Source organism: Nerophis ophidion, linkage group LG24, assembly GCF_033978795.1.
Source record: "Nerophis ophidion isolate RoL-2023_Sa linkage group LG24, RoL_Noph_v1.0, whole genome shotgun sequence".
Taxonomy (NCBI): Eukaryota; Metazoa; Chordata; class Actinopteri; order Syngnathiformes; family Syngnathidae; genus Nerophis; species Nerophis ophidion.
In genome coordinates, this window is record NC_084634.1 from 5,186,482 (window position 1) to 5,201,802 (window position 15,321).

The following is a 15,321-nucleotide window of genomic DNA, read 5'->3' on the forward strand; positions in this document are numbered from 1 at the left end:
AGAATAGGCCAGCGAGGACTCATCTGGTCCTTACGGGCGACCTGGTGCCCGTGGGCACCACACTGGTGACCCCTGATCTAGACTAACTCAGTCTGGAGGTGTGTATTGTCGAGATGTATTGGAGATCAATCAATCAATGTTTACTTATATAGCCCTAAATCACTAGTGTCTCAAAGGGCTGCACAAACCACAACACAAACCACTACAACATCCTCGGTAGGCCCTCATAAGGGCCTGTCATCCATCCGTCCATTTTCTACCGCTTATTCCGTTTGGGGTCGCGGGGGGCGCTGGTGCCTATCTAAGCTACAATCGGGCGGAAAGCGGTGTACACCCTGGTCAAGTCGCCAGCTCATCGCAGGGCCGTCAACCTACTGAAACAAAAGTTGCCCTATTACCCGCGAGTGTCATTTACACAGGACTGCAGTTCCTGGGAGGAGGTCAGGTCAAATACATCACCAAGCAAAGGTAACACTCAAGGACATTAGCACATCCAACACGTACGTAGGATTAACCGAAAGAGCGTTCAAAACAAGATGGAATAACCACAAGGCCTCCTTTAGAAACCAGACCTTGCGGAATTCTACAGAACTCAGTAAGCACATTTGGAACCTCAAAGACAATAATGTTGAATATTCAATAACATGGCAAATTCTTGCATCCAGCACACCTTACAACAGTGGTAATAAAAGATGCAACCTATGCTGAAAATAGAAACTGTTTATTATACATCATCCAGACCTGTCATCCCTCAACAAGCCCAGTGAAATCATGTCAACATGCCGTCACAGACAGAAACACCTCCCAGGTAACACATGAGCCAATCACCACACCCTACACCTGCCTGTACCCACCCACTCTGTGCCCTATATAAACCATTGTATGTGAATGCTTCCATTAAAATCTCCTGATGATCGAGGGAACCCCTCATGAAACAGTTCTGTAGAGATGAAGTAGTCTTGTGATTTTTCCCAAACATATATATATATTTATATATATATATATGTATATATATTAAATGACAGAATTTAACAAAACATATTTGGTTTACACTAGTAGATATAACAGTTCAGTTTGACATCATTCTCCAATGGAACATCCTGAATGAATTTGGATAGAAGTGAGTTACAAAGGTAAACTTTTTGAATGATTTAACTTTATTTGTGATGATTTATCTCTTATGCTCAGTCAGTTTTTTTCCAAATTTAATTTGAGGGAAGTTGTCACCGCCTGCTGCCACCTTGTGGTTTGTATTGTCAGTTTTCCTCTTTTGGTGCAGTTGACCTTGTTCTTACATTCCTCCTTCCTCCTCGAGTTCCTGTGTTGCCTTTGTGGGCGGAGTTGTGGGACGTGCACAGCTGCTTCTAATTGACCCTGGTGCTACTTAAGCAGCACTTTGACAGCTGGATGGCACTCGGTGATTCCACTCCATGCCAGTTGATTCTATGCTTCCAGTATTTTGCTACTTCGGCCATTCCCAGTGCCATCCATCTTGGTGTTGTTTTGTAGTGTGCACGTCTTGTAACTCCAAATCAAGTTGAGTTTATTTTTGTATATAAGTATCTTTTGTTTTTTGTCCACGATGCACATTTTGTGTTCTCTCTTTCCCACCGTCGCTTTTTGTTTCCTCGTGTTTGGATTGTTTTTCTCAGTAGATTTCCGCAGTAAAAGAAGTGTTTTACTCGTCCTCTGCATCTTTGGGTTCTTCTGTGTTGAACAGCACTCTGACAGAAGGAGTTTCTCCAAAACGCAACACCGTTTGGTGGACAAGTTTGTGATTAAAGGCTATACGTTTAAAATGAAAGGGACAAGTGGCAAAAAAAAAATGGATGGATGTACAGTAAAGCTCTGTGGGATGATGTACATTATTGATTTTTTCCCTAAAATTCCAAACTCTGCCATGTTTTCTGAAATTGATAATGTTTGAGGTATTCTAAAAAAAAGGGGGGGGGGGGGGGATCATGAACAACTTTAAAAAGCAATTTTCATGTAGTTTTTTAATAAGAAATGTAGATTATTAAAAACAAAACTATCCTTCATAACCTTCCACATATAATGTTGCCATTTTCTCTCATCTACATATTGCATAAAGGGGACATACATATAAAACAATATTCATATTACAAAAGAGAGTAATATAGATAATTAAAAGAATGGATTATTAAGACCCAAAAAAACCTTCATTAAGTCACACATTTTAAAAGTAAATTATCTTGTATAAAAGACAACTGTTCAAATGATGTATAAAGTAAATAATAATATGCTTCCAGAAGTGGTCCAGAAGATGTTTCAGATGTGAACCAGTAAATATGAACTAAGAGGGATTTATGTGCCCTCAAAAGCAAAGGTATGAACACATGTAAAACAAATATGTACATCATATAAAGGAGTTCATCTGTAACATCATTAATAATCAATAATGATTTCTGAATATCGCTAGACACATAAGAAGTATTTGCAACATGTTTTGTCCTGTTTATTCTCACCTTTACAGTCAGTTCAATTTTAGGACAAGATAGAACAATCCCATTATACAAAATAACCTGAGTAGAGTGGAAATAATAGGCTACCTCCTTCAGCGCTGCCTCAGAGCGGTTGTGGTGTTGGACCTGGTTGGGTGGGATTGCAAGATGGGGGGCAGAGAGGAGGAAGGTTAATCAATCAATCAATCAATGTTTACTTATATAGCCCTAAATCACTAGTGTCTCAAAGGGCTGCACAAACCACCACGACATCCTCGGTAGGCCCACATAAGGGCAAGGAAAACTCACACCCAGTGGGACGTCAGTGACAATGATGACTATGAGAACCTTAGAGAGGAGGAAAGCAATGGATGTCGAGCGGGTCTAACATGATACTGTGAAAGTTCAATCCACAATGGATACAACACAGTCGCGAGAGTCCAGTCCAAAGAGGATCCAAGACACAGCAGCAAGAGTCCCGTTCACAGCGGAGCCAGCAGGAAACCATCCCAAGCGTAGGCGGACCAGCAGCGCAGAGATGTCCCCAGCCGATACACAGGCGAGCAGTACATGGCCACCGGATCGGACCGGACCCCCTCCACACGGGAGAGTGGGACATAGAAGAAAAAGAAAAGAAACGGCAGATCAACTGGTCTAAAAAGGGAGTCTATTTAAAGGCTAGAATATACAAATGAGTCTTAAGGTGAGACTTAAATGCTTCTACTGAGGTGGCATCGCGAACTGTTACCGGGAGGGCATTCCAGAGTACTGGAGCCCGAACGGAAAATGCTCTATAGCCCGCAGACTTTTTTTGGGCTTTGGGAATCACTATAATGGTTGTTAGCTTCATTGGGGTCATCAGGTGGGCACCCTCCTTCACCGGCGTTTCAATGACACCTCCAGAGGGCTCATCGGCAACACCTGGCGTCCCAGGTGAGCCCCCCTCTGCTTTTAACCATTATGTGATGTAGGTCTTACTACATCCACAGAATGTGTCTCTCCTCTTCACCGACTGGCTGTCTCTGCTGCTCCTGAGAAGGCTTTGATGGTGTTTCGCAGGATTTGGCCTCAAACTCCGATGTCCTTAAGCAGCCTGATTGTTGTCTGGCCCACAAAACCTCTGCAGCCAACTTCCACTGGGCAGACCTTGGCTTTCCATCCATTCTGCTCAGCACCAGCTGCCAGTTCGGTGTACTTAAGGCTTTTGCGTTCGAATGCCTCCTCCACAGCAGCCTCCCAGGGAACCGTGAGTTCTATTATATACACAATACGCAGTGAGGAGGACCAGAGCACAATGTCTGGTCTGAGGTTTGACATGGCTATCTCTGAAGGAAAGCAGAGCTTTTGATCAAGATCCACCGAGCCCTTCCGAGCTGGCCTATGTCTGGTATATGGCCTTTGGTGGACTCTGCACCTTCTCGGATGAACTCTCTTGTGGCTGTAGGATGTACTTTTGGCGGGGGCAGGGCATTGATCTTCGCTCTTCTGGCCTCTAACGTGGCTGCTAGGCACTTCAGAACCTGGTTGTGCCGCCCTTGTGACAGACTTGTCTTGCAGCCAACGAGAATGTGTTTGAGGTTAGCTGGAGATGGACAGAGGGGGCATGTAGGGTCCTCTCCATACCACAGTTTGAGGTTGGAGGGAGAGGGAAGGACATCATAAGTGGAGCGTAAGATGAAGCTGATGTGACCTGCCTCCATGCCCAACAGCTCCCTCCATGAGAGCTTTCTCCTCTCGACTCCTTCCCAGCTCATCCACCGTCAAAGTGTTGTGTTGATCTTTAAATAAAAGTACACAATGTTTTATATTAAAACATGTACTTGACTGAAAAAAGCAAAAATCTATATCTAATCTATAAATGTAAGACTATATGTGCTGATGTTAGAAAGTCAAAGTGCAAGTTTTGACAGTTTATTTCAAATCCTGCATCTTCATTTGCTGCTGCTGTTCTCACCAGCACACTTGTGTTTCTTACACTGGGACTTAGAAGAGAATCTTTCACCACACACACTGCAACTCAACACTGTCTCTGCTGTGTGTGTTTTCATGTGTCTTTTCAAATACCTAGTTTGTATAAAACTTTTACAACATACTGAACATGTATAAGGTTTTCCTCCCGTGTGTGTACTCATGTGTGTTTTGAAATGGTCCCTTCGAGAAAAATCTTTACCGCAGATTGAACATGAAAAAGGTTTTTCTCCAGTGTGTGTTCTCATGTGTACATTTAAACGTTGATTTCTTACAAAACTTTTCGCACATTCTGAGCAAGAAAAAGGTTTTTCACCAGTGTGTATTCTCATGTGTGTTTTCAAATCCTGCCTTTGAGTAAAATCTTTACCACAGATTGAACAAATAAAAGGTTTTTCACCAGTGTGTATTCTCATGTGTCTTTTCAAATTCTGACTTTCTGTAAAACCTTTACCACAGATTGAACAAATAAAAGGTTTTTCACCAGTGTGTGTTCTCATGTGTTTTTTCAAATAACCACTTAGTATAAAACCTTTCCCGCAGATTGAGCATGAAAAGGATTTTTCTCCAGTGTGTGTTCTCATGTGTCTTTTCAATTTACTACGATATTTAAAAGTTTTGTCACAGAGAGAACATGTGAAGTGTGTGTTGTCAGTGTGACATGTCTTATCATCTTTAGAGTCTTCATCATCAGTGTCAGGAGAGTGTGACGTTGTGTCCTCACTATCTGATAGTGGAGCTAAGAGCTTGTCTGCTTGTGATCCTCCACAGTGGTCTCCATCAGCTTCTGTTGTCATGTGTTGAGTTGAGCTGCTGCTTGGAGGCTCCCCCCCTCCCCTCTCCTCACTCTCACCTTTGACCTCATCACCTTCACTCTTCACAATCACACTAATCACTGTAAACTCCTCCAGTCCTTCAAGATGCTCTCCCTGCTGACTGATGCTGTGTTCCTCCTCTTCCTCTTTAATGTGAGGGCTCAGTGGATCCACCGCTTCCTCTTTAAAATGGGGTGTCAGTGAGTCCTCGTCTTCCTCTTTAAAATGGGGGATCAGTGGGTATTCCTCTCCCTTCTTAATGTGGGAGGGCTGTGGCTCCTCCGTCTGCATCCTGAAGCTCCACTTCTGTTGCTCAGGGTGAAGATGTTCTTCACAGACGTCTGCAAGACAAACACACCATCTCTGCTCAGTCACACAATGCATTCAGTACTTTTACATGCACTTAGTAAAAACAAGTTATCGTATGAACTGTCTTGAAAGCTCAGTGACACACAAACACGCTGCTCTTTACAACATTATTCACAGGAAAAGAAAAAAACTAACGAGGACGACATGTCTTTTTACTATGGATGTACGATGCGGTTTAACATTTCTTTTACAATATATTATTTTGTATTGAATTACTAATAAAACCATTTAAAAAAAGACTGGACAGGCTCTCTAATTTAGTTGCTGAAAAATACAGTAAAATATTACACAATTTCCGGTATTCTCAAATAAAGTAACCAGATATTAACAGTAAATAAACAAGTACATTAATAATAATGGTTTCTACAAAATAATACAATAAAAAAATGACACAATATGTTACTGCATATGTCAGCTGCCAAATTAGAAGCTTTTGTAACCCGCTTTGAAATTCTTCTATTATCTATCATTTACCGAATTATATATCGTGACATATATTGTTATTAGGATATAGATTTGAGGTCATGTCGCCCATACCAAACATTGGTTAGCCGAGTCCTTTTGTTTGGCCCACCAAATATATTTATTGTTATATTCTTCAGATGTGTGTGTATGTTTAAAATGTTGGGATATAATACCTTTATTGTCATTGTACAACGAAATTGCACGCAAACTAATTTAGTGCAAATTCATAATAACACATAAAAACATAAGAACATGGTACTCAGATAAATACATCAAAATACATCAAATACCGCATTTCCTTGAATAGCCGAAGGGGCGCTAATTAATTTAAAATGGGAACATTATCACAATTTCAAAAGGGTTAAAAACAATAAAAATCAGTTCCCAGTGGCTTGTTGTATTTTTTTAAGTTTCTTTCAAAATTTTACCGGTCTCGGAATATCCCTAAATAAAGCTTTAAAGTGCCTTATTTTCTCTCTCTGCGAAGACACTGGCCATTTCCCTGTGACGTCACACAGTGCTGCCAATGTAAACAAACAATGGGAATACCACAGCAAGATATAGCGACATTAGCTCGGATTCAAACTCGGATTTCAGTGATTTAAGCGATTCAACAGATTATGCATGTATTGAAACAGATGGTTGGAGTATGAAAGTATTGAAGAAGAAACTGAAGCTATTGAGCGAATAGCTATTGATGCTATTCATAGCCATAGCATGGCCGAATAGCTGCGTTAGCATCGCCGGTAAAATGTGCGGACCAAACGATCAGGACTTTCGCATCTCTTGACACTGGAGCAACTTAAATCCGTCGATTGGTAAGTGTTTGTTTCGCATTAAATGTGGGTGGAAGTAAACGTAATATAGTTGCAAATGCATCTACAGGTTATCCATACATCTCTGTGCCATGTCTGCTTTAGCACCGCCAGTAAATAGCATGTTAGCATCGATTAGCATCGATTAGCTGGCAGTCAACATCAACAAAACTCACCTTTGTGATTTTGTTGACTATCGTTGCAAATGCATCTGCAGGTTATCCATACATCTCCGTGCCATGTCTGTCTTACCATCGCCGGTAAAATGTGGAGACACCCGGACACATTCAATAGGGCTCTGGCGGAAGACATTTTGGCATCTTCGGGCCAGTGGTGCAACTTGAATCCCTCCCTGTTAGTGTTGTTACACCCTCTGACAACACACCGACGAGGCATGATGTCTCCAAGGTTCCAAAAAATAGTCCAAAAAACGGAAAATAACAGAGCTGAGACCCGGTGTTTGGAATGTGTTGAAAATGAAAATGGCGGGTGTGTTACCTCGGCCACGTCACATTCTGACGTCATCGCCTCCAGCGCAATAAACAGAAAGGCGTTTAATTCGCCAAAATTCACCCATTTAGAGTTCGGAAATCGGTTAAAAAAATAGATGGCCTTTTTTCTGCACCATTAAGGTATATATTGACGCTTACATAGGTCTGGTGATAATGTTCCCCTTTAAACCTCTTCTCACTCCTGCGCTTATTCAAAGCATGCGGTAAAGGTAAGCAGACGCTAATCATTTTAAAATCTTATCTCACCTCTGCGCTTACCAATGCCATGCAGCAAAAAATTGAGTGTGGGGAAAAAAAAAGAAAAAAGAAATAAATTATTCTGCGTCCGCAGCCCGGTGGTTGGGGACCACTGCTCTACAGATTGTCATTGCGCTCACTTTTACAGCATGATGTCTGCGTGCCGGCCTGACTCATGCATTTCGCTGCTTCTCATAGGAGATTGCAATGCATACTTGGTCAACAGCCGTACCTTTTACACTGTTTGTGATGTGGACGGCTTTGGGGCTCTTACTAGTGTGCGGCACACTCTGTGAACCCACACCAAGCACATTTCTGGAGAGCATTGGCTCTGTGGCACATTCTAAACGTAGCATAGGGATTACCCATAGTGCCGTGTATCCGTGACGCATGGCTATTATGGACGGTGTAGCCAGGAGTCGTGGATGCATTGCATTGTGGGTAGGTGTTGTGTTGCATTTGTGTTGCAGAAATTTTCCTGAGGGGTGTGTATGCTGGGATTAACAACACTGACAGGTGGTCAGACTGGCCCAAGTGTGGTGGTGACTTAGCCCTGTAGCTACTCTTAATATTAGAGTATGCCTTGTCTAGAGTGTTTTTTCCCCCTAGTTGCACATTTAATGTGTTGGTGGAATTTAGGGAGCACAGTTTTCAATTCTGCATGATTAAAGTCCCCAGCAATGATGTACGCGCTTTGTTGACTGCTAATGGAGTCATGTAACACCCTGAGGGCCGTACTAGTATGTAAACAGCCGTTAGCATGACAACATTAAACTCCCGTGGAAGGTAGATGGGTCTGCATTTCACAGTAACGTACTCCAAATCTGATGAGCAGTGACTGGTAACAGTCTTGGTGTTGGTGCACCAGCTGTTGTTGACGTAGATGCATAGCCCCCCTCCTCTGCTCTTACCGGAGACTTTGCTTCTGTCATGCCGATCTGTTGTGCGGCCCGCTAGCTGGATAGCCGTGTCCGGGATGAGCGGGTGAAGAGCAGAATGCAGCTGTCCCCAACCATCTTATTTGTCGCAGTCTGCATCTTCAGCTCGTCCAGCTTGTTGCTAAATGAACATCTTGCCGTGTCTTCCTAGCGACGTCTTTGGGTTTAAAACTAATTTGACCAACTTCTCGGTGTATGACCACGACCTTCGCCGATACAAGCGTGAGGCATGATTTATAATCGAGAACAAACTTTTACCAACTCTGAGGCGATGCAGCAGCAGCTCAGTATCTGCCGTTCGACTAAAAGTAGTTCCTCTAAGTTAGCTCTTACAATTACAATGCTGCTAATACTTGGTTAATATACAGGTCACTACAAGTAAATGGAGTAAAAATGGTGATTTTAAAGGAGCTTTAAAGGCTCAATAGTGTTACGACTGGTTGGCATAGTGATGCCAAATTGGTCCCTTCGTGTATGCGTCGGCATGAACACAGCAACGGTAAGTTTGAATGATTTATTACACTTAACAAAAACAGACTATGAATAAAAACACTGGAGCTAACAGACAAAAATAAACCAAGGGCGCTAGCATGAAAGCTAGGAATAGAAAATACAAAAACTATACTTGTGACGAAGCACACAAAAGAGTAAACAAAAACATTCAGCATGAAAGCTGGAATATCGAGTGGCATAGCGTAAGAGCTAGCGAGAAGATACATACGGGTAGTAGACAGTCGTGAATGTTGCTCGAAGGCAAATTAAAGTCCCAGAAAGAATAACGAAAAGGGACGGGCTTAAATAGGGGAGTAATCAAAAAGGGACAGGTGTGCAGAAACCGTGATTATCAGGTGGGATCAATGAGCAACCATGGTGACTGACTAAACAGGAAGTAAGAGTGTAGAACAACAGTGATACAACAACTGGAAGTATAAACTATATGTGGTGATCCAAGTAGCAGATCGCAACAAATAGAGGACTACGATGACCTATAATGCTAGCCGCCTTGTACTTTTACTATTTAGCATACATATTAGATGACATGTGGATGTTGTGCTTACTTGGACTGTGATGAAGCTGTGAGGACTCAGGTGGTTTGTCTTCATGCTCTTCAGTCTTCACAGAGACAACAGTCAGTGGAAACTTGCTGAGATCCGCCTCCTCCTGCCCTGGAAGAAACTCTTCCTCCTGGGTAACCCAGAGATCCTCCTCTTCCTCTTTAATGTGGGGGGGCTGTGGATCCTCCTGCTGCTGAAGGGGACGTTCTTCTTGACCAGCGTTCATCTGTTGGACGTCCGCAAGACAACACAAACAAACTTCAGCTCAGATGTGTCAAATATTTTTTAGTCTATCAAATATAATATTTTCCAAGTGGACTGACAGCACTTTGTGGTGATGTTCTTCTACACATGGAATAATCATCAGTTATTGATTATTATGAATTGTGTAATTGATCCTGTTTTCTGCATTTACATCAATTATTGATTAAAAAGTAACAACTTATAGAAAACCTCCTGCTGGGATTTTAATACCGTCATGACTGCATGAAGTCAGTCTGCACGTATAAAAGTTTCATTGTGCTGCAGCATCAAGTGACGCCAACTGGCTCCTCCCACTACCAACCTACCAGCCAACCTTGACGTGCACCTCCAAAATAGTCCCACCTCACGTCAACGGTGACCAGGACTACAGAGCTGTGATTAGTTGGCTTTACTTTTACGCGCAATATCCTCTCCTTGTTCTTCCTTCTGCAAAAGCAACATTTTTAGCCCAACAGAAAACAAACAGAAGTGCAGCAAAGCACATGTAACAAGTGCCAGCGAGTGTGGCCGTGTGATAGTATGTTGGTTGAACCTCACTCACACCTTAAGAAATGTGCTGGCATGAGAATATATATATATATATATATATATATATATATATATATATATATATACTAGAATATTAAGGTACCTCATGATTTGAGTACAAACAAAATATTGATGCATATTCAATTTGTGTACAGTATAATAAAGCCATTTTTCATATTTAACATGTATTTCATTAAATATTTATTTTAGTCTGACTGAATAAGCATTAATCGCTTACAATTGTTCAAATAATGTATTCGTAATAACAAACGTCAGTTGATTTATTTTCCATGATATGTCTATCCCGAATGCAGCTGATAGGCTCCAACACCCCCCACCCCCCGCAACCCCAAATAGGGACAAGCGGTAGAAAATGGATGGATGTTATCAAGGTAATAGAAGTGCGTGCAAACACAATTTGTGATTAGACTATTTGTATTTATTAGACAATTTGTATTTATTGCTAATAAAGTTGACACCAACACAAAGCAGACCACTGCAATAATACATTATATTACACTGTCATTACAATAATAATAATATATTTTTCTTTCATCCTGTAAAGTATCTTTGAGTACACTGAAAAGCTCTATACCAAATAACCAAATACAATGTATTATTATTATACCATGTGACTTATTCCAGACTTAAATTACGAGACGTTCGTTCCTTTTTAGTAACAAATATCTAATGATGTTAAGCGTGACTGTAATATACAGCAAAAAAACAGTTAAAGTATGAAATAAGTCGATATAATTCTCACAGAGAACATATAAAATACAGTCCTCAAAAAAAACAAAAACGCTCGCATTTGCTACAAAGGCCTGCTAGCGGGCTAACGCTAGCACGTTAGCTTGGAACAACATATCAGGTAAATAAGATAAATAATATGAAAATATATAATGTATATTACCTCATAAGCCGCGTGTACAAGAGAGGAGTGGAATATATTCTTCCTATTGTTACACCAGCAACTCTTTTTGTTGTTCTGTGGCCGGGCGAAGGAAGTGTGCACCACTCACTATTGTCCCAGTGAAACACGTGTTTGGCCAACATTTGTTCCGCGGTTGAGAACACCTCCATGACGTCACACGTTTTAGTTATTATGGTTTCTAGGTCTTAATTACAACGTACATGTGCACATGTGTGTCGTTTAACAGAGTAAACGTCGTTATTAATTGTTTGTATGCGGATACATTAGTCTGAGTGCACTTATACGTGCTAGCCTAGCCTGCTGGTTAGCTTAGCTTGTTAGCTGCTAACAAAGAGAGGCGGAAGTGATCGACACATCAAAGCAGAGATCCAATGTAAGTGTAAAGTGTTTTTATTGTGTGAACATGTCTACATTACAAATGATGTGAGTGTTGCTGAATCAGCGACTAACTGCTGCCGTTGAAGAAATATTTGTGTTGTTAGAAAAAAAAAAATGATAGCAGAGTACAAGGAGCAATTTTGTCCAACAAAAGAGGAGAAGGAGCGACAACATCAACTACTGGACGCTGTTTTCAAGAAACATCAAGTTGTGTTACACATCCATCCATCCATCTTCTTCTGCTTATCTGAGGTCGGGTTGCGGGGGCAACAGCCTAAGCAGGGAAGCCCAGACTTTCCTCTCCCCAGCCACTTCGTCCAGCTCTTACTGGGGGATCCTGAGGCGTTCCCAGGCCCGCCAGGAGACATAGTCTACCCAACGTGTCCTGTGTCTTCCCTGTGGCCTCCTACCGGTCGGACGTGCCCTAAACACCTCCCTAGGGAGGCGTTTGGGTGGCATCCTGACTAAATGCCCGAACCACCTCATCTGGCTCCTCTCCATGTGGAGGAGCAGCGGCTTTACTTTGAGCTCCTCCCGGATGACAGAGCTTCTCACCCTATCTCTAAGGGAGAGCCTTTTTTTGGCCGCTTGTACCCGTGATCTTGTCCTTTCGGTCACAACCCAAAGCTCATGACCATAGGTGAGGATGGGAACGTAAATCGACCGGTAAATTGAAAGCTTTGCCATCCGGCTCAGCTCCTTCTTCACCGCAACGGATCGATACAGCGTCCGCATTACTGAAGACGCCGCACCGATCCGCCTGTTGATCTCTCAATCCACTCTTCCCTCACTCGTGAACAAGACTCCGAGGTACTTGAACTCCTCCACTTGGGGCAGAGCATTCCACCCTTTTCTGGACGAGAACCTTGGACCCGGACTTGGAGGTGCTGATTCTCAAAACAGCCGCTTCACACTTGGCTGCGAACCGATCCAGTGAGAGCTGAAGATCTTGGTCAGTTGAAGCCATCAGGACCACATCATCTACAAAAAGCAGAGACCTAATCCTGCAGCCACCAAACCGGATCCCCTCAACGCCTTGACTGCGCTTAGAAATTCTGTCCATAAAAGTTATGAACAGAATCGGCGCCTTGGTGGAGTCCAACCCTCACTGGAAACGTGTCCGACTTACTGCCGACAATGCGGACCAAGCTCTGACACTGATCATACAGGGAGCGGACCACCACAACCAGACAGTCCGATACCCCATACTCTCTGAGCACTCCCCACAGGACTTCCCGAGGGACACGGTCAAATGCCTTCTCCAAGTCCACAAAGCACATGTAGACTGGTTGGGCAACCTCCCATGTACCCTCAAGAACCCTGCCGAGAGTATAGACCTGGTCCACAGTTCCATGACCAGGATGAAAACCACACTGTTCCTCCTGAATCCGAGGTTCGACTATCCGGCGTAAACTCCTCTCCAGTACACCTGAATAGACCTTCCCGGGAAGGCTGAGGATGCTTATACATATTGACACAAATATTAATAAAACACTAATTTTATGGCGGATGCTTTTGCAATAGTTTGATTTGATCTTTCACAACACCTAGTGGCCACAATAATTCATGAAGTCAAGCTCACGGCAAAGAACGTTGAATGATGCGGACACGTTTGTTACTGGATACTTTCTATCAGACTTCTGTTTTGGAGACTTTATGTACGTATTAAGCAACTATAATTATTTGATATGGTTAAATGTGCTGTTTTAGCTTAGCTGTTGTGTAGCTGCTAGTGTGATGGGATGTAAATTTAGTTAGTAGTATAATTCAGTGATTGTATGTAGTGGAGTTATATTCCTATGTCATTTTATATCCGCAACTTAAATATGTGTATTGTTGAATGGCAACCGTAGAGCACCGTTATTTGTAATATAGGGAGTTAATTTTGTTGTAATTCCAGCATTAAAGGGGAACATTATCACAATTTCAAAAGGGTTAAAAATAGGGATGCACCGATTAATCGGTAACCGAACATATTCGGCCAAATATGGCAAAAAAAAGCCACATTCGGCCTTCGGTGGAATGAGTTAAAAACAAGGCCGAATAGTGGCGTGTGACGCAATTTTTTGACGCGGTGACGCAATCAACCAACGTGCAGTGACGTTGGGATATGTTGTGTACCTGTATAAGTGTATGAGGTTACAAGCACACACTTAATTGAGATTTACTTGGGCCTTCTGTTTACATTATTAGCCTGTTGTGTAGGCTACCTGTATAAGTGTATGAGGTTACAAGCACACACTTATTGAGATTTAGTGGGGCCTCTGTTTACATTATTAGCCTGTTGTGTAGGCTACCTGTATAAGTGTATGAGGTTACAAGCACACACTTAATTGAGATTTACTTGAGCCTTCTGTTTACATTATTAGCATGTTTTGTAGGTTACCTGTATAAGTGTATGAGGTTACAAGCACACACTTATTGAGATTTACTTAAGCCTTCTGTTTACATTATTAGCCTGTTGTGTAGGCTACCTGTATAAGTGTATGAGGTTACAAGCACACACTTAATTGAGATTTACTTGAGCCTTCTGTTTACATTATTAGCATATCTACTGTGGCTAAGCAGACTTTTGCCAAAAGGACAATAATTCATTTGTTGTGGGTTTATCCACTTTAATGCACTTTATTTTTTTTTTTTGGAATGCATGTTTTGTTTGAAGGCCTAATATAAATGAAAAACTTTGTGCTTTTTTTGAAAAGCAAAGACTACTGGAATATTAAAACAATGTCAATATTCAATAAAAAATTACTTTATTTGAAAAACATGTCTAAATATTTATTCTAGGCTATTTATGCAATATTTAAAAAATTGTGAAAAACTGCATTCATTATTAGGGTATTCGGCCTTCGGCCAAGCATTTAAATTTTATTCGGCTTCGGCTTCGGCCACAAATTTTCATTTCGGTGCGTCCCTAGTTGAAAACAATAAAAATCAGTTCCCAGTGGCTTGTTTTATTTTTCGAAAATGTTTTCAAAATTTTACACCTCCCGGAATATCCCTAAAAAAGCTTTAAAGTTCTTGATTTTCGCTATTTGCGATGTGACTGTCCATTTCCCTGTGATGTCATACAGGGCTGCCAATACAAACAACATGGCGGTTACAAAAAAAGGTTGTACTTGTATATCGCTTTTCTACCTTCAAGGTACTCAAAGCGCTTTGACACTACTTCCACATTCACCCATTCACACACACATTCACACACTGATGGAGGGAGCTGCCATGCAAGGCGCTAACCAGCACCCATCAGGACACAACCGACGCGACGAGGTCGGTACTAGGTGGGGATCGAACCAGGGACCCTCGGGTTGCACATGGCCACTCTCACACTGCGCCACGCCGTGTGTGTGTGTGTGTGTGTGTGTATATATATATATATATATATATATATATATATATATATATATATATATATATATATATATATATATATATATATATATATATATATATATATATATATATATATATATATATATATATATATATATATATATATATATATATATATATACATAGTTGACTTCTTTTAAAACACATAATGTGTTTTAGAATGTGGGAGGTTTTCATGTTCTTTTTAA

At 41.5% G+C, this 15,321-nt stretch overlaps 2 protein-coding genes across 2 annotated transcripts in view; one reads left to right on the plus strand and one right to left on the minus strand.

Annotated features, from left to right (window-relative positions):
• LOC133542468 (gastrula zinc finger protein XlCGF28.1-like) overlaps window positions 1-15,321 on the plus strand; it is a 210,587-nt gene that overhangs the window by 132,141 nt on the left and 63,125 nt on the right. The window lies entirely within an intron of this gene.
• Window positions 4,361-11,467, minus strand: LOC133542484 (oocyte zinc finger protein XlCOF22-like). Its single transcript, XM_061886672.1, has 4 exons — window positions 11,342-11,467; window positions 10,206-10,326; window positions 9,640-9,862; window positions 4,361-5,586 (listed from the first exon to the last, which is right to left on the minus strand). Exons 1-4 carry the CDS (start codon window positions 11,344-11,346, stop codon window positions 4,394-4,396), a joined length of 1,542 nt encoding a protein of 513 aa, XP_061742656.1. The 5' UTR covers window positions 11,347-11,467; the 3' UTR covers window positions 4,361-4,393.

What these genes read in the sequence shown, in the direction of transcription:
- LOC133542484 (XM_061886672.1), bottom strand. An exon ending in GTGCACGTCAAGGTTGGCTG is followed by an intron (nt 9,863 to 10,205) that starts GTAGGTTGGTAG and finishes GACGTCCAACAG; the next exon opens with ATGAACGCTGGTCAAGAAGA. An exon ending in ACAGCTTCATCACAGTCCAA is followed by an intron (nt 5,587 to 9,639) that starts GTAAGCACAACA and finishes TTTGTCTTGCAG; the next exon opens with ACGTCTGTGAAGAACATCTT.